The sequence below is a fragment of the Tachypleus tridentatus genome, chromosome 8 (genome assembly GCF_004210375.1).
Source record: "Tachypleus tridentatus isolate NWPU-2018 chromosome 8, ASM421037v1, whole genome shotgun sequence".
In the NCBI taxonomy this organism is placed as follows: Eukaryota; Metazoa; Arthropoda; class Merostomata; order Xiphosura; family Limulidae; genus Tachypleus; species Tachypleus tridentatus.
In genome coordinates this window covers 33,023,550-33,042,442 of record NC_134832.1, presented here as the reverse complement: position 1 = coordinate 33,042,442, position 18,893 = coordinate 33,023,550, and the positions used below count along the sequence as shown (strand labels likewise).

At 32.2% G+C, this 18,893-nt stretch overlaps 2 protein-coding genes across 5 annotated transcripts in view; one reads left to right on the top strand and one right to left on the bottom strand.

Annotated features, from left to right (window-relative positions):
* Window positions 1-1,002: 1,002 nt before the first annotated feature.
* LOC143222121 (uncharacterized) overlaps window positions 1,003-18,893 on the bottom strand; it is a 42,053-nt gene continuing 24,162 nt past the window's right edge. For all 4 annotated transcript variants that reach the window (XM_076448110.1, XM_076448109.1, XM_076448111.1 and 1 more), the window contains exons 6-9: window positions 14,834-15,139; window positions 11,286-11,390; window positions 8,493-8,774; window positions 1,003-1,312 (exon numbers count right to left, since the gene is read on the bottom strand). In XM_076448110.1, coding sequence (XP_076304225.1) covers window positions 1,262-1,312; window positions 8,493-8,774; window positions 11,286-11,390; window positions 14,834-15,139 — 744 coding nt within the window. In that variant the 3' untranslated portion in view covers window positions 1,003-1,261. The remainder of the gene's footprint in view (window positions 1,313-8,492; window positions 8,775-11,285; window positions 11,391-14,833; window positions 15,140-18,893) is intronic.
* LOC143223841 (uncharacterized) lies at window positions 2,810-6,969 on the top strand. The gene is made up of 3 exons (XM_076452322.1): window positions 2,810-3,858; window positions 3,942-5,560; window positions 5,746-6,969. Exons 1-3 carry the CDS (start codon window positions 2,810-2,812, stop codon window positions 5,769-5,771), a joined length of 2,694 nt encoding a protein of 897 aa, XP_076308437.1. The 3' UTR covers window positions 5,772-6,969.

The window sequence follows — 18,893 nt, the reverse complement described above, 5'->3', positions numbered from 1 at the left end:
ACGACCCACCGGTTGGGAACCCCTGATCTAACTTAAAGCCTGTATGATGGGAAATTAGATTCAGTATGTAGTCTTGCTGTGGTTAATGTTTAAAGCAAGAACTAGTAAATTTCATTCTAAAAGCTCAAGTAGAGCTACCTCTGATAACATGATTGGAAAAGCCTCTGTCCTTCTCCAAGGTCACAATTCTATTTTTATCATATGTTCAATGGAACTTGTTTATTAAAGATGCAAGAGAAGTACACTTTTAAATAAAAATGTAGCCAAAGATACATGTGACTTGGAAGATGATCACTGACTTCACAAGCTCCACTTGATGACAGTAGGAGATGAACAAGATGTGACAAAAGATATATGTGTCTGGGAAGATGATCACTGACTTCACAACCTCTGCTGGATGACAACAGAAGATGAACATTATGTGACCAAAGATGCATGTGTCTGGTTGTATAAATTTATCAATAAAGTTTTCAGAAACTTTACCATGTATGAGGTAACCAGTAAACAGTCTTTACTACTTTCTGAAATTAAGTAATATCTGACCATACGTACCCATTAATTGATCAGTTAAGTGGTTTTTTTTTTTGCTTCTGACCACTCACACATCCCAATAAGCAAAAGCAAATGAACTGTTTACAGGATCAAAACCAGACTAGTGGCTCACAGATTAAAATTCCTGCAAAGTGAGAAAGGAATAGACCCAAGAACTGGCTACGAAAGTTATATTTCTATTAATATACCATACTAAATATATAAACAATATCCTACCTTATTAGTTAATGGTGTCAGATAAGGGCCAAATACAGTCTCACATGAATTCTTCCTTCCAATTTGATCCACTGAATTTCAACTTGTTGATATAAAACCTAGATGTGTGGGAACGTTACTTATGGACCTTTATTTAAACTTTATACAAAAAATAAATCATTCATGAACAGCCTGTACAGGGAGCACTTTAATGTTGTGTATATAAAACGTAATAAATGTTTGGCTATGTAGTCACATATTTAAATATACTTTATTTATTTACTCCATATTTACAAAAACAAAAGAAGTGATTTTTACACAAAAACACAAGTATTAGCAGACATTAAAATAAAAGAAAATGTTATTTTTCTAGGGATCATTGATTTAATCCAGACAGTAATAAACCTTAACACAAAGAATACATTTTTGATACCTCACCATATAGAAAAAAAAAATGTTCAGAATGAAATTCAATCTGCCTTGTGTGATTACAGTTGTCCATACTTAATCAGAACTATTGTTCAAACAAAACCTCAACTCTGCATGTTGGACAACTTCGATTGCTCTAAAAGATAAAAAAAGGCATATATAAAATAACTGCTCAAAAATGTTATTTTTAAATGTACAAAGTTAAGGAATTACACATGTATGGAAACATTATATCCAAACCCTACATAAGCATTAATACTCTTTAAGCATGATACGTAGCCAAACAAAACTACTCTTCACCATTGTGATTTTCTTTATAATCTTGCAGGTTTTTGTAAAAATGTATCTCAGAAAAGCTAGTATGGGTATTAACACCTTTACTAATAAAGTAGCAACGCTGGCGGCTGCGCACGCGATGTACGACCACTTTAATGCTAGCCTGTTGCAAATAGCTGAACTTGGTGTCTGAATAAAAGTTCGTTTTACGACCATGTTGTGACTTTCAGATATATATGTTTGGTTTAAATTTGATCTACAAATGTTTATTGTTGTTTATAACAAAAGCAATTATTTGTTGCGTGCGTACTATATGAACAGGCAACTGATAAAAAAGCCGATCACTGGAATAAGTTGTGCGGCTGCTCGTGGCGCATGGAGCGCAATTTTTCAGATCAACCCCTCTTTGTGTTGTTTTGGCGCGAAAAAAACCGGAACGTGTTGACCTGAGTTGATGTTAACCAATCAGAGCACAGATTTGCGATCACGTAAATGTTTGTTGTTTCTGCATATCTCGACAAAAACATAAACAAAGAGTCACAGAAAGTCTACATTCGAATTCGTCCCCTTCGGGGAATATTAGAGGTAAGCAATGTATATCATTCGATAGGTTATCTATCATAGAACATATTGACCAAGTTTGATGTTGTTTAGAGTATATTTTCTGTGCGACATCGATCTCTAAACCGATGCGATTTCTGTGTTTTGATTGTGAGAGGCCAGCACGCTGGTCCCATTCTCGACCAGCCAGCTGAGGCTGGCGAGAGCGGGAGTGATCAGGGCGAGTCAATTATATGGATGGGAGCGATATTTTGGGTAGAAGATTATAGTAGCTGATGAAAAACAAATAAACTTACTTTATCTATCATATTAAGAGATGTTTCATAAGAATTGTTAATAGGAAATTACAGACGTTTTTGTTGATAAATTTGTTATCAATGGAAGGAATATTATTTTAAAAAATAAGCTGCTCCCCCGTCATAAGCCTGTACGGTGTACCATTGCGGACAGCTGATGTTACACAGCAAAGGTTGTTTAATTTATATATAGTAAATAAATATATATATATATATAGAATGTGTTTTTTGTGTCCAGTGTTTGTATCCAGTGATCAGAGTATTAAACAATGTAGGCTTCGTTAACCTATAGCTACAATTTAACAGTGATGTATCATATTGTTATAAATATGATACATCATTTCAATAGTATTCTTAAATAAAACCTACATTGTGTGAGAATGGAGAATATATATATATATATATATATATACCTTACATGTTTATATACCTTGTAAATAACACACACACGCATATGTAAATTATATATATATATATATATAATGGTGTCTTATTTCAGGATGGCTTTTCATGGACCATACCTGGAGTCTGCTGGAGTGAGCAGCGATGTTCTCATAGAAGAATATGGAGAGCTACCAGTTATTGATGGCCTCAGCCTCCTTCAAGGTCTTGTAATAGAGCTGTGTGACTTTGCCAGATTACATAGGTGGACAGACAAAAAATTGATAGATATCATTCTAAAGATTACACCAGACATTACTAAATCATATGATACCATCCAGATAAGGATCAGTAGATTAAGAGCAAAGAAAAGGACAGTGAAAAAAGGGGCCACAAAATATAAAGCCTTTGTGGAATCCCCATTTTTTGACAGCATCAGTCCTCAGAATACAGATGTTGTTACACCACAAGAAACAGATATCTTACCAGAACCACATCCAGTTACAACAGAAGCACAAAAACACATTGACACCTGTACTGATAGCATACTTAGTGCTGTAGCAGCAGCCCAAGGCAGACTGGCTGATCTGAATAAGGAGATAAACTTAAAGAAGCATTTGCTAAATCAACACGAAAAACAACTTGCAAAAACAAAGCATGATTTAGAAATAGCTAGTAAAAAACTACCAAGGCTTGGTCACTACTCTAAACAAAATGTCAACAAAAGGGATAAAAGAGGACGAGAGGCACTTAGAAGCATTAAAGTTAAAGAGAAGATTATTTGTCAACAGACACTAGAACTCTCTGATTACTGCAACAAAACAAGATTAATGGATAAAAAAATAAAAACTCTTCTTTTCAAGCTACTGACAGAAAAGAAAAAGAAAAGAAATGCACAGAAAAATGCTAGTTGGGCAAAAAAAAAACAGCTTGAATCACATGAGGGCTGTGTGCCAAAGTCAAAATACTTAGAATTGAAAAATAAATTTTGTAGCTCAGTTAGCAAAATTGATGTGTTAAAAGTTGAGCTTGATGGCTTGAAGGAACAGGTTAAGTTAAAGACTATGGACTTAAAAGATGATAAAGGGCGGTATGGTACTGAAACTCGCATGACTGTAAATGAGCTTAGTTCACTGGACATTGCACAAAGTAAAGTAGGTCCTGCAATGCAAGCTGTTGCTCTGTGGCTATTTAATATAACATTAAAAAATGTGCCTAATCGTAGAACAATTCAAGAAATTAATGATGAAGGACATTACACATAGCCAAGTATTTCATTTCACAAAAAAATTTCTCCTCAAAAAACTGGGGCATCTCTAAAGATGGAACTTCTAGGAAAAAGCGCAAGATCCAGGATACAACACTTGTTGCAGATGATGGCTCTACAATGTCTGTAGGTTTTTGCCAGGTGGCTAGTGAAACAGCCCAGACCATATCAAATGTGACATCTGAACATCTGGATGAGCTAGCTGCTGTGGCAGGTGGTGACAAGAACATTTTCCTACATAATATTTTAAGTAAACTATCATTTTTCATGTCGGACAGGGCTGCTGCAGAAAAGAAATCAAATATACTTTTGGAAGAATGGAGAAATTCAGTACTGGAGGATGCTTCAGAAGATGATGTACAAGAAATCAACAAATTCTATTGCATGGCACATGTACTCCTTGGCTGCCACAGGAATGTGTTAGGTGAGATTGGCCCAGTCATCAATGAGAAAAGTGCATTAGGCCGGGACCAGCTCCCCCAATTTGTGAACTATCGCAAGGATTGCATTGTAGAAAGGGTAGTGCAAACAGCATCTGACGTTTTTGGTCCTGTTGGGGACCATCTTGGTTTAAGAGACCTGTGGGAAGTTCATTGTGCAACACTAGATTTGAAATCATTAATAAATAACTATAAGGACAATCGTTTTAATGGATTATTTGAAACCTCAGCACAAGTACTTTATCACAGAAAGGACTTTTTGTATTTGTTAGGCATGCGGTCATCGAATAAAAAGCTCCAGGCACTTTCAGCTGACTTGTCAGACCCACTGGTAGTCAGATTTATACAAGCAATGGCAGTTGTGTTTATTCAAGTGACAGGACCATTTTGGAACTTATTAGAAGATGGTTCTGTACCATATGTCAGTCTTTGTAATTTCATACAACCACTGCACGCTTATCTTGAGGCTGCCTCAGAGGACCCCTCTATTTTCTTTAATGAGGACAGTTCAGCATGCCTTAGGACCCACAGAGGACACTCAATCCAGTTGTATATTCAGTCTGGATTACTGACAGCATTCTATCCTGAGCATGAGGCAGAGCTCAAGCAGACACCAGCAGCAGCAAGCCGGGGCTTGATTAAGACAGTTCAAATGCAGCTGAAAGACTTTTTATCAAGGGGTTGCTATGGAAACCTTCCCTCCACACAATTACTTGAATACACCACGTTTTCACACAAGACTAATCTTGCCTGTGAACATCACTTTGGCTCATTGGATTCAAGTATGAAGCGCAGACCAAACTGCACCCTTCACCACCACAGCACTCTTCATCTTCTTAAGAGAAACCACACAGCAATAAAAACTTGGTTTACTGGTCTCTCTGATGATAAGAAAAAAGAGCTGTGGAGTAGAGCAAGGGCAAATGCAAGGAGCCTGAGAAAGATACACCAGGATGCAGAGTCTGAAGAGAGGCAGAAGCTACTACCTTCATCCTGCCAAGACAAACAAGCTGATTGCAATCCACAGGGACAGAGCCAGACCACAGAGTCCAAGAAGCTAAAGGGCCTGAGGGACAAGCTGGATAGACTACTGCCACCCCAAGACACACAGCTTACACCTCAGCAGTGGGTAGCTGTGGCATATCAAGAAGGATGGTACCCAGGTATGTAACTAAACTTTTATACAATAATATGAAATGTAAAGGCTTGGTTACACACTATATATACAAAATCAGTGAAAAGATAATTAAAGCATTAGTTCTGATTAAAAATAATCATATAAATGTAAAATATAAAGAAATGGATAGTCACAGACAATTGCAAATCATATATATATAATTTCTTTCAGGTCTCGTGCTACAACATGATGCATGAAGGGTTCAAGTAAACTTCTCTGCCCATACAGTAAATGCAACCCACTTCAAATGGCCTACAGGGAAAGACATTCAATGGGTGCAAAAGAAGTTTGTACTTTCAGTTGATCTAGGAATGGAACCAGTCTCAGGAGGGCGGATGTGGACCACAAAGTCATTTACCAGCATAAACAATGTTTACAAAATTTATACCGAAGTTTACTTCTGAACATTTAATACCATTGAGGTTGATATAGGCCTTCTTTTTGTCAGATATAATGTAACAAAATTGGAAAGTGACACTAAACTTGATATATACGAAGTGATATTTAATGGCATGATTTTTATTGAGTACTGACATTTAGTCATTGGTACATGATATGAAAAAATTAAATATGAACATTGTTGTGTATTATCTTCCTAAGTTTTGAAAGATATATTTTAATTATTATTAAAGCATGTGTAAAAGCATGTAATGATTGTTTATTATCATCAATAACATCTCTTAAAAGCATATCTTTATTTTCATTGCTTTAAATGGTACATTGATCATGCTTTTTCACAAGGTGTGGACACAGAAATAAATGTCAAGTTCATCTCAAAATTTGTTGACTATATTTCTTTGAATAAATGTCTCTATATGTTAAATGTGGTTCATTATATGTTTTTTTTAATGCCAAATTCGAATTCTATGGCTCAAATTACATAAAAATGGAAAGTTTAAAATAAATATTATGAAAAATGTGGAAAATATAATAAAATATGAGCGAAATTTTGAAAAATGTGCGGCCGCGAGATAAGCCTGGATTATCTTTACTAATCTGTTCTCAAATCCTATCTGTGAACACGACACTCTTTTTGTCATAACTTTTTTATTATTTAATATTTTTTAAAATTTAAAAAGTATTATTGTTCTTACATCAATGGCTTTAAAATTAATACATTTTTCATGAAATATTTTGATCCCCCATTATTATAAAGCAGAGAACAATGTTTCAGGTTAACCTGGAAATGAACTAGGAAAGTCGAAACACTGTTCTCTTGTTTATCAGTAAAAGTGTTAATACCCATACCAGCCATTCACAGATACATTTTTACTTCAAGTGGGTTTCTCATCATCAAGAATAACTTGCAGGTTTTTATTTCTGCCTGACTACTCACAGTCTAATGTCAATTAACTCCTTCTATACAGGTTCAGTATAATATACACAAGTTTGTCTAAACATTTGCACATGTTAATTATCTGTGCTATAACTTTTGATACAGAATGTGTATCTTCACAAAATTTGGTAGACTTTTAGTAAAGACTACAAGTATTTTGTATAAAGAAAACAAAAAATTTTAATTAAATATTTTTACTAAAGATTTATTTGTAAAAATGGTCTTTTTCATTACTAGTCTGAGTGCAAAGTGATTTCATGTTATGATTAAAAAAAATATTCTCTGTCCTAAAATTCTCAAATAACAATAGAGAGCCTGTTACTTAACCTACCTTGTAACAGTCATAAAAAAAAGAAACATAAATTATGCCTTTTTTTTGCAAGAATGACTAAATATAACACTAAAATAAAAATGTTTAGTCTGAGTAGCTTAAGTCTTACAATGCTATATATTTACATATATATTTTTTATTATTCTGACCTTCCAGTCATACCCAGCTAACATTACATAACTTACATGGCATGATGCATGTGCACTCGTATTATGTATCCAATAATATAAAACTGACCTTTAGTCTTGCCTGTGTTTTAATGGACTAGTATTTTGTAATATACAGTCACATTTCAATTATTATACACTATGTATATAGATAATTTATTTCTTAATAGTAATAAAACTTATTTTTCTTAAAATATAGAACAATAAATCAAGAAGTAAAGAAACCAATTATCTCTTCTTGCTTCAATCTTTGTACTTGGTCATAGGTTGTTAAGCCTTTTACAATTTATCATGGGAAGGATATCAATTAAAACAAATTTATTTGGTTTTTATATATGCAATTGAATAAGCAAAAAAGTCAGAAATAACTATAGTGATACCACTATACAGAATTCCACAATTATTTATTAAGCTTAGTAACCAAAATGTATTTAGATTTTAAAAAAAGTGAAACTTTGAACAACCTACCTCCTAGAAAACTTGGATTGAAAGAAAGAGGTAGTCTTTTCCACAGATTATAATAACTGAGAAAATAATTCTGGCAACATTCTTAACTGTTGGCTGATTATTCGTGTGACATATATTATAGCAAGAGTAAATAAGGAACCATTTCAAAAAGTGGAAAGAGTTAAACAGGGCTACTATGTTTGATCCAGTACACAAGTCATATCTCAGCAAAATAAAAAGATACACGGTTTTTATTTTATATTCTAACTTGTCAATATTAGTAATTTGCATTCCAAATGTGTATAAAACTATAGAATTAGCACTTTGGCATGAAAAACATTTAATTTTAAAATGCTGTATTCAACATCCTACATAACTCACTAAAATCTATATTTAAATGTGTTATTTTAATATTTACTTTTAACTTAAGAAATTAATTCATGTAATATTAAAGTTTGAATTATAATCTATAATTTGATCCCAAACTTGTTGACATAAATAAATTTATAAAATAAAAGACCAATAAACTTTTGAATGCAAGTCAACAAACAGAATGGAATGGCCTGTGACCTGTGACTCGTTGCAAAAGGGTTAACACGACCAAGAACGTTCAAATATGATGAAATAAAATACTAACCTTGAGCCATTTATCGATACAATTTGCATGGTATTCATGAAAACAGGGCAGTATCCTTAAGATTTCTCCAGTTTCATAGGAACTAAGGCACACCCGGCACTCTCTCTCATGGTTTAACGAACTATCTCTTAGACTGCTCATACCACTACAACCAGCTGATATACTATCCCTTCCTGATGTAGCTGACTGGCTGAAGGTCCGAGTTGGGAGTCGGTTGATCTCTGCTTTTGATAATCCTCTGGTGATTGCCTCACCTATTGCCTCTGTTAAGTTCCATAATTCCTTTTGTGAAAAACAAAAAAAGCGTGTGTACAAGCATATACACATTATTTCATCTATTCAACTGTCCTACTCCATTTTCCTTTGTTATATCTCTATCTGTCTGCCCATTAAAGGTAAGTACTTTACTCAATTAATTAGTGTCATGAATATAGTTGATTAATTCCAACAATACAAGTAATTGAAATGTTGCCATTAATCTTTTTTTAGTTAACTGAAGTTTGTTCAACTTGAGGCCACAAAGGCCAGATCATTAAGGTTCAATACCCATTGCCACCAACACTGTACATATTTGCTTTGGGGTTATGACGATGCAGCTACGGTCACCTGCTTCCATCCCTAATTTTCAACAGCAACCTACAAATAGTCGGATTGACTGTAGCAACTTGTTTAACTTTTAGAACAATACAAATAGACTCAAACATGACAGTACTACTTCTGCTGGCACGTGTGCACAATTTTCCTGTACACAGCTCATAAAAATGAATGTTGTTTTTTACAGAGCCAGCCATAATATCTGCTGTTGAAATTTACCTTGTTTTCACAAAGATATGGTGTAGCATTAACTTAATATTCTGCTTATTTATTACAAGTTTCAAATGGAATCAGTGCTACTTAAAGTAAAATTTCTTTAATAAACAATAAGTTGGGGCTAGTTGATATTTATTTTCATTCCCTCAAAGAAAATGTTGATTGCCAAGTAGGACTACTGGCAATTTAACAGCATACAACTCTGTTAAGTCATTAACCTAATTAGAGAAACAAGATTCTTGTTTAGTTATGATTAATTCTAGCCAGAGAGAAAACAATAACCTGTTTAAGTTTAAATAGTTTGTAACTGCAGAACTGCTTTCACAATATGAATTATAATGAACATAACTGGAGAGACGTATTGAACCAGCATATTCTTGGTTCAAAATAATAGAAGGAAAAAAACAAAACAATACAAATCTGTTGTACACAAAAAATTCATATGTATTGGATTTTTGTGATATTCATGTAAAAGATAAAATACATTTGTTTATCATACAGTTTACAAATTGCACATGCAATAACATAACCTCCACAATTTCCTAAATGTACATCTCAAGTTTTTAATATTTTCTTTCCAGTACCATTTTCTGCATTCTAACAAAGACAGTTGCAAAATTAGCTATGCAGGATAACATGAAATGATAATTCGGATATCAAATGCATAATACCATGTTGAAGAGCACTTTGTACATAGTGAGGACATGTGTAATTGGACCATCACCCACCCACATAAGATTTACCACCGAAGTACTTTATAGGATCGGTAAACATTATGTCCCAGGCTACCATATGACTAAAAAACTCCAATTCTACATGTATAAATGCACACTTCCTTGTTATAATTTCAAACCTGCATCTTTGATGTGCTGGAATACCATTTTTCAGGTTCTCACTTGTGGGAAAAAACACATGATCAAAAGAAGTCAATATGTCATCCATACAGATTGAAAATCTTTCCTATTGCAGTCCTCAAGTGTAAGCTCCAACAGTCTATCAAGCAGCCCCCAGAATCAGTCTTAGTTGTAATTTCATTGGCCAGGCTTTATTTTCTAGTAGCAAGAAACCTATTTGAATATGTAAAGAACTTAGCCAGTTTCCAAAACATCCAGACAATCATTTGTTTGTGCTGATGGAAAACAACTGACACCATATCCATCTCGCCATTCTTCTTTGTCACCAGTGACTCACATCAGTAGCTGGAAATTCTTAAGAGTTCCATGAGGACCATTCCAGTGAGCCTCATCCAGATTATGTGTCACCACAATAAGCCACCTTTACTGTAATATGGTAACTAGGGTTTCCTCTAGCCTTCTACTAACCTCTTGGTCCTAAGAACAAATTGAGTATGGCTGGCAAAAGATCGTATTCCAGAAAAGAACCTCCCACAGTTATTGCTCTTTTCTCACTTTATTAGATAAAACACATTTTTATTACTTATTGCTCATCAATGCATGTGTAGTAATGCATGGTACGCATTTTGAGGTGTTTTTTTCATAATATGTACTTATACAATTTATACAATATATCATGTGACAATGTTGTATACTCTAATGGTGGTTGTCATTACAACCCATGAAAGCAAGGAGTCATTACGTTCATATCGAGATAACATACAGGATGGAGTTAACTACATGTTTCTTTCAAAACCACCTAAACAAGAATAACATGTTGGTTCTATGTTTTAAATAAATATAAGAATTCTTCCTTTATAGTTAATATATTCAACACACGTTATTAAGGCCAGAAAATTTAAAATATCAGAGAGCAGGTAATACAGAAAATTAATGTGCATATATTCACATGTTTTTAAGGTAAGACAAAATACCAAACAATATGATACAGAGAAAGAAAATTAAGCACAATTTTTATTTTACTATCATCATTTATTTCTGACTTAACATTTTCAAACATGATTTTTCGAATTTTAATAACAAAAATTTTGCACCCAAAAGTGGTAACTTCTCCGATGTATATTTTTACCTCATAATCATTGCCATCATTAAGTCCACTTCTAAGCCCCATAATCATCTCTGTATGGACAACTGGAAAGTGATGGTGGTGGAACCTATCTGCAACTCTCCGTGGCTAGTAAAGACATTTATTTCACATAAATGCAGTATACACTTAAAGTATAGTTAAATGGTATCTTTTAAATGTAACGAAAAATAAGTCATATATACACATATATCACTGTATGATTCCTACCTTCTGATTACCACTCTAAAATTATGTCTTTTAAGCTTTACAATTCATATATCAGATAGTGTAGTATAACAAAGAGCATTAAACAATAAAATTACTTAAGATTACACAAAAATTAACAGTGAAAGTAGCATACACAGTTCATTTTTACACTGAATTTCTTTGAAATAATGTTCCATTAATAAAACTACTGTGTAATGCATGGATTTAAAACTTTATTATCAAAGCATTTCCTAATCAAGTTACAGTATTTTTATATTTAACAATTTTATTTATGACACCAAGTGGACAGTGTCAGAACTAATTTCAGCTCTGGTTATTTCTGAGTTATCATGGAAAAATATTCAGTTAATTCTAAACCTTTACTTTACATATTGTGAACAACTGAGAAAAAAAATGTGTTGATGAATTTTTGCAGTACTGAAACCATAAAAATCAGAAAATGAAGTTTACGCATGAGCACAAAGGCAAATTGAGATTACTCTTCCAAAAAACTTTAGTGTATAATTAACAATATCAAATATCATTTTGGTAACTTTGTTACTGCAACATTCAAGAATGAGTTAGTATAAATCTTGTTAAATTATGTGTATAAAATTACGAGCACGATGTTGTTAAAAGAACCAGGTAGTACTAAGAAGTTTACCTCTTAATAACGTGTTCATGATTTTACAAATATTTTCATTTTCTGAATAAGTACACATTATCCAGATAAACGTGTGGCATCTAAATTCTTGTTACTAAAACATTTAATATATTGTCATTCCACTAGATGTGTTTATGACAGTGGTGTAGTTCTAAAACAAAATTCTAATATCTGTACCCTTTTTCTTTATTTTGAACTAGCTAATAAGTACATACTACTCTAAAGCAAGCTTATCACTTGAGAAATGAACTATGTTTTGCAACAGCTTGTCTAACAATTCCTTATACTGGCTTGTGAAGACACCTGACCACAACAGTGGCAGCTGAACTGGCAAGTCCAGATAAATTCAACATTGATTCAGAGAGACAAGTCTCTGAAAAGACTGACCAAACTAATGGCACAACGAATGAAAATGAAATTAGCAGATTCTTCTAATTTCATAGTATTATTTGGCAAGTGTAAAATATGAATATGACAAGAGTGTCATTTACTGTTATACATGAGGAAAGCATAAAGACCATTGTAATTCACAGACTTCATAAAAATTCATCAGAAAATGTGATATTTCTGGGTCATCTTTCCGATAGATAAAAACAAAAAAAACATTAACCTAGAGTTATACTTACTAATATTACCATCTGTTAACTGCTGACTAAAATGATGCTTGTATCACTATAAATATATTAACATTCTCTGCTTACAGAATTGTCTACTTATATACAATATTTTCATTCAATAAAACCTGAAAATCCATCCTGCAGTGAGCAGCATTTCTAAAAGCTTTAATACTAGTGATTTCATCATAATTAGTAGAACAAAGGAAAAATGGAAACTAAAAACTGATCAGTTTGATGAATGTTAATGTAAAACCAGCACTAAACCAGTAGAATTCACCTTATCCACTCCTCAAAAAACTGAAAGATCATTCTAACCTTGCATTACCAGTTTCTAATCTGATGCAATAACTTAAATATTATACATTATGTAGAATAAAAAAACAACAACTTTAAATTAACTTTTGTTATTAGAGGTAAAAAAACAAAGACACCAGTAACAAGCATTTGAAGCTATGTTACTGCTAAGTGAAGTATCTGAGCACCTGTGTGATGATAAAGCCTATAGATACTTCAACTACTTCAGTATGTCAATGACAACAAATTATCTAAATGACAAGTATTTGAAAGCAAGTTATTGCTAACTGAATTAGCTGAGCACCTATGTGGTAATAAGGGCTACAGATATTTCAACTACTTTGTTACTTCAACCATGACAAATTATCTAAGTTTATTAATCCTGACTTTGTTTAATGTAAGCAAAAGTTTGTTACAAAGTGTGTTTATAAATATAAAATAAGTAATGACCCATATCTCTAGAATGAACTGGATTAGTGAATTGGAAGAAACTGATAGCTCCTGATGAAGCTGTTATTGGGAAATATTGAGCTAACAAATTTATATTTTGTAGACAAGGGTTGTTATTCTATTTACATTTATAAAAAAAAAAAACTTGAGTCTAATTTAACAAAATATGTAAAGTCCCTCTTCTCTAAAGAAATGTTGGAAATTACTAAACAGAACTGATTTTTATTACATTTCAAACTTAAAGAATATATGCATGTACATGTGTATGTATGTTTTTTAACCATTTATCAGCTCATCTTTTTCTTAATATCTACTGACTTAAAAAATTCACTCCCTCTGTGAAGGAAATATGTAATGTCCCAATTATTTAGTGCTCAAATACAAGTTTTGTAACAACTGTTACACTAATTTCAAGTCCATGTTAACTGACAGCCTTTCATAATTTTTGTTTCCATAATACACCAAAACACTTCAAAATCATTCTGTGCTTTTCATTGTATGTGATGTTCTTATAGTGTTAATGTAACAACAGTATACGACTTCTTACTTATGTAACATTACTTCGTACTGACTTATAGTAAAAAATAACTCAGTTTGGATTTAAGTTTCCAAAAAATCAAAATGTCTTTGCTGTAACAGTTAGTTTCTTTTATATTTTTATTATCCATAAAAAAAATTAAATAGATTTGCATTAAATCAAATGTATTGTAAAACAAAACAGAAAAAAAGAGAAAAACAGTTTTGAAGTGAAATGTTTTGTATGACATTATTGACAGATCTGTAATGAACAACTCCATTCCCAGTGGAAATTTGTTTATGGCTACACAAGTGTGGTTGACATTTCTTAAGATAGTTAAACACAAATATGGAAGTGTTGAAAAATGCCAGAGACATAACACTGAAGTCAGAATTCTTAACATCAAACAAGAGACAATTTTGACAACTTTTAGCTCTTAAAACTAAAACATGGAGGTAAACCAAGCAGTTACTCACGGATTTTTGTTGGACAAACCCTGACATTTTAAACTTTGAATAAATTTCAAATGATTAAAAAAAAAAAAGGAAAAGTAGAAACCTACAGAAAAAAAGACTTAACCCCACACCCCCATGTTAAGTAAATTCATTAGACTTGAATGTATTGAGCAAATATTTCACAGTGAAAATAACTATGACAAAAAATTAAAATATCATTGTCAAATATCAGAACCATGTTGTACACTTTCACTAATTAATTTTAATTGTATGCATTGTATGTGATGTTCTACTAAACACAAGCATACTTATAACTAGACCTAGTTCGGTAAGCTTTCATAACTTACAGAAATCCAACGACTGTTATGCCCTCTTGACACACGAACACTAGATCTTGAAGATCTTCTAGTTCTCCCTCGAATTGCTTCATGGGTTGATCTAGTGAAGAATCTTCGTCTGGTTGAGCCCCTTCGTGGATGGGGCAGTGATGAAATGGAACCTTCGCTAGATGTAGAGGTTGTTACCAACATATCTCCATGGTCCCATATTGGTCTACCTCTCTCATGGTCACTATCAACAACACTTAATGAGTCTGATGTATCACCATCACCACCACCAGCAACATCAGCACCTTGTTCGGCATCAAACTGGGCCTAATTTTAAAGCACCATAACCCATGATTTTAGATATTACATACAAGTTTATTTCAAAAATGAATTATTATACCTAAAACCCTAGAAGTATTTAGTGTCAGTAATTATTATATATACTCTAACACAGAAAAATCTAATTACAAAAACTTCCAAATGAGTGTGAAACACACAAACATACACAATAGAAGAAAAAAAAACTATCCATGTATCTGAAATACAAATGTGATGTACATGTGCAATTTTTATGCACAGTGATTAAAAATATTTTCTGACATGACCAGCACACATGAAAATGTATTATTGTAAACAAATGAAAGTTACATGTCTGGTTGGGATTTAAAAACTTTTCAATAACTCAGAAGTTAGTAACTCTAAGGCTACTAGCTTTGTTTTTGTAACTCTTTATACACTGGTAAAAGTAAACTGCTACCTTTTGGTGCTTGTTACTAAAATTACTGATTAAAGATCACAGGTGTGCTACAAAATATCAGGGTTTTGTATATTGCTTAGAATTTTTACAGTAAATGTCTCCGATTCCTTGGAGATAAATTTGAACAATTAGCAAACAGCACAGAATCTACTTGTTTTAAAATATATTCAAAACAAGTCAAACATATGCACAAAAGTTATTTACGCTATAGGATGTCACAGGTGTATCTAAAAAACTCTAAACAATTCTTCCCTCTTGACAAAAGTCCACACAGGTTGATTCAATTACTTTAGAATCCAAATGAAAAGGTTAATTATTTTCCTCTACTGTTTCTTACTGTACAATCTACAATAAATTTGCTTACTTTACCCTAAGGGTTACCACAATCACATCCAGAACTTTAAATAATTGTCTCCTTTTCATCAAAGTCCACACACAGACAGGTTCAGTTACTTTAGAACACCCTTTGACAAAATATTCTCCTAATCTCTTAAAGTGAATTTCACAATTTAACAAATATTACCCATTATGGCTAAACTAACAGTCATACAATCTAACTTCACTTTCATTAACTTAAGATTTTTCTGACTCCACTTTAACTTGTAGGTTATCACAGTTGTATTCAGAGCTTTAAATTTTGTTTTTGTCAAAAGTCCACACAGGTTGATTCAGCTACATTAGAATGCAACTGATAAGAAAAAATATTTCTCCTATCTCTGTAATTACAATAGCTGTAAAATACACTACAGAAATCACCTGCTAAGGATAATCACTCACACACTTTAACTTCACACTTTCTGACTTAAGTTGCACTCACTTTGTCACCTATATACACACACTGCCCAACTGAAGCCTAGAACTTTTCACAGACTATGGGATGCTATTATGTAATAACACTCATGTAAGGCAATGATAAAAATACAGTAGATTTAAGTAATGTGACATGAATTTACAACAACTGAATAACACACACAATGTATAACTCTTACCAACTCAACCAATGAAACTTGTCAAACTCATCACTTTTAAAATAACTTTTAATTTTTCTGTTGTGAAAAATCAATACTAAATCATTAAATAACTTTTACACCAAACAGCTTTAAAAATCCAACACAAAATATCTGTAACAGTTGTTCAATTTGAAAATCATTTTTATTTTCACTTCATTTAAGCTATAATCAATAAATGATATTATTTGTTGCATATGATAAGCAGAGGCAATATGAACATTATTTTTAATTAAATCCCAAGAACAATTTATTCAAACTCTATTTTTGGTTAGGCAAATAAAAATTTTGGGAATTTTTCATCTCTGACTTATAAATTAATAATCAGGTGCAATACCATACATAAACATTAAAGCGAAAGAAATACTATGAAACATCATAGCTCTTTACTATACTTTTTCCAAATAACTATGATTTAGAATGTAATCTGAAAAATCAATTTAAAAAATAAATAATTTAGATACTACCTTTCTCTATACAGTTTAGACTACTGTAACATTTCTAACTTATAGGTCAATTACACTAAATCTGTCATATCCAGTACCAACAAAACCTTCACTCAATATTAGGCTATAAATTTAGTAGCAATCAAGAGACTTGCATTTAACATCCAAGATGCCAAGAATATTACAGTAGAAAATCAACTACAGTTATGTATCGTTAAAAACAAATGTGATAATATTAGCATGCAAGTACAATTCTTTTCCAGTACAGCAATGAAGAGCATAAAACTTTTATTTTTTAATAAACCCTCAACTTGTCTGTAGACAAGTGCATATATGTGCATATATTTAAAATGGGAAGATTTCAAATACCTGGTTGAAAAAAAAAATACTTGAAAAACTTCAACTCATAAGACTATGTAAAAGTAATACTAAATTACCAGATATAATGTTACTTTTGTATTCCAATATTTGAAATAAGCCATTTGACTTACACAACAACCGTGTGTTTGAGGACCTAGTACATAGTAGGACAAGGGTATTAATTTGTTAGTGCCTGAAAGAGAGAGATAAATCTCAGAGTAAAGAAGAAAGAAAATAAATTATTTGCACCAGTACAGATGAAATGGAAGATGATTGTGACAAGTGGTAGGGCTACTGTGTTATAATAAATGTTCTCAAAACTTCAAAAATGAAAAATAACAAAAACAGAAGTATTTAGTAAAACTGAGTACTTCAATTTTTTGTTAGTACGTTGAGCTAAGAAAAATTGGAATAACACTTAACCTCCACCCCAAAAATCAAGCTTTACTATATAACATGTAAATTGTATTTACAATATATTGTTTGTAAATAACAACACAAATAACAAACTTGCAAATCAATGAAGGAACAAACTTGTATGTATTCACATTACCCTGAAATATAAATCAAGCAATATAAATCACACTGTTATAAAATCAACAGTTCTAAACCTTAATGAGAAATTTGCTTGAGATCAATAAACTTATGGATTGCCATCTATACAACAACATTGTTTATTAGTAGCAAATCAGTTCTTACTGTTACCAGTTTTATTTTTTCTGTGGATGTTATAACTGGTTTGTATACACTTCTAAACATTAGCTTGATCAATCACTGAGAAAGATTAAAACAACACAGGATTTTTGAACTGGATGAATAACTAATTCTCTCCTATGTTGCTTGTTAACAAGGAATAGAGATTACATTTATAAAATACAATTACCCCATTTAAGAGGTAATTAGAATAAAATCAACTGGCTGATTATTGATTCTATTAAACATCTGAGGATATCTTTAGGCAGATGTTTCTATTTTTTGTTTTGTACAACCTTGTTTACACTATAAAAGAGAGGACTATAACCCCTTATCCTTTGCCTTAAGGTCATTCTCAATTCAACATTAATATAAACTTAAAACCAACATAAAATTTACAACACATTCTGAGTAAGTCATACAATAATTACAATCTTCAAGTATACTCAACACTTGTTAAAACAGCACAGGATGTGCAACATGGCTGTGCAATGAACTATATAAATACGAGACCAAAGAAATGGCTTTAACAACAAGCAGTCAACTGAGCAAATAAAACAGGAAGGAAGAAAAATACACTTCTAAGGAATGTAAAATAAACAATCTAAGCACATTATGGTATAAACATGCTTCACAGAGTTTAGAAAAAAAACTATGTAATTAACCATTTATTGAAAGAGGAAGAGAGGAAATGAAAAGCACAGGGAACTTATTACTTTATTTACAAATGTAACTAGTTTTACATTTACCAATATATATATATAAACAAGCAACAGTAGTTTTAAATACAATACAGAATTACAACACTCTCGTTAATA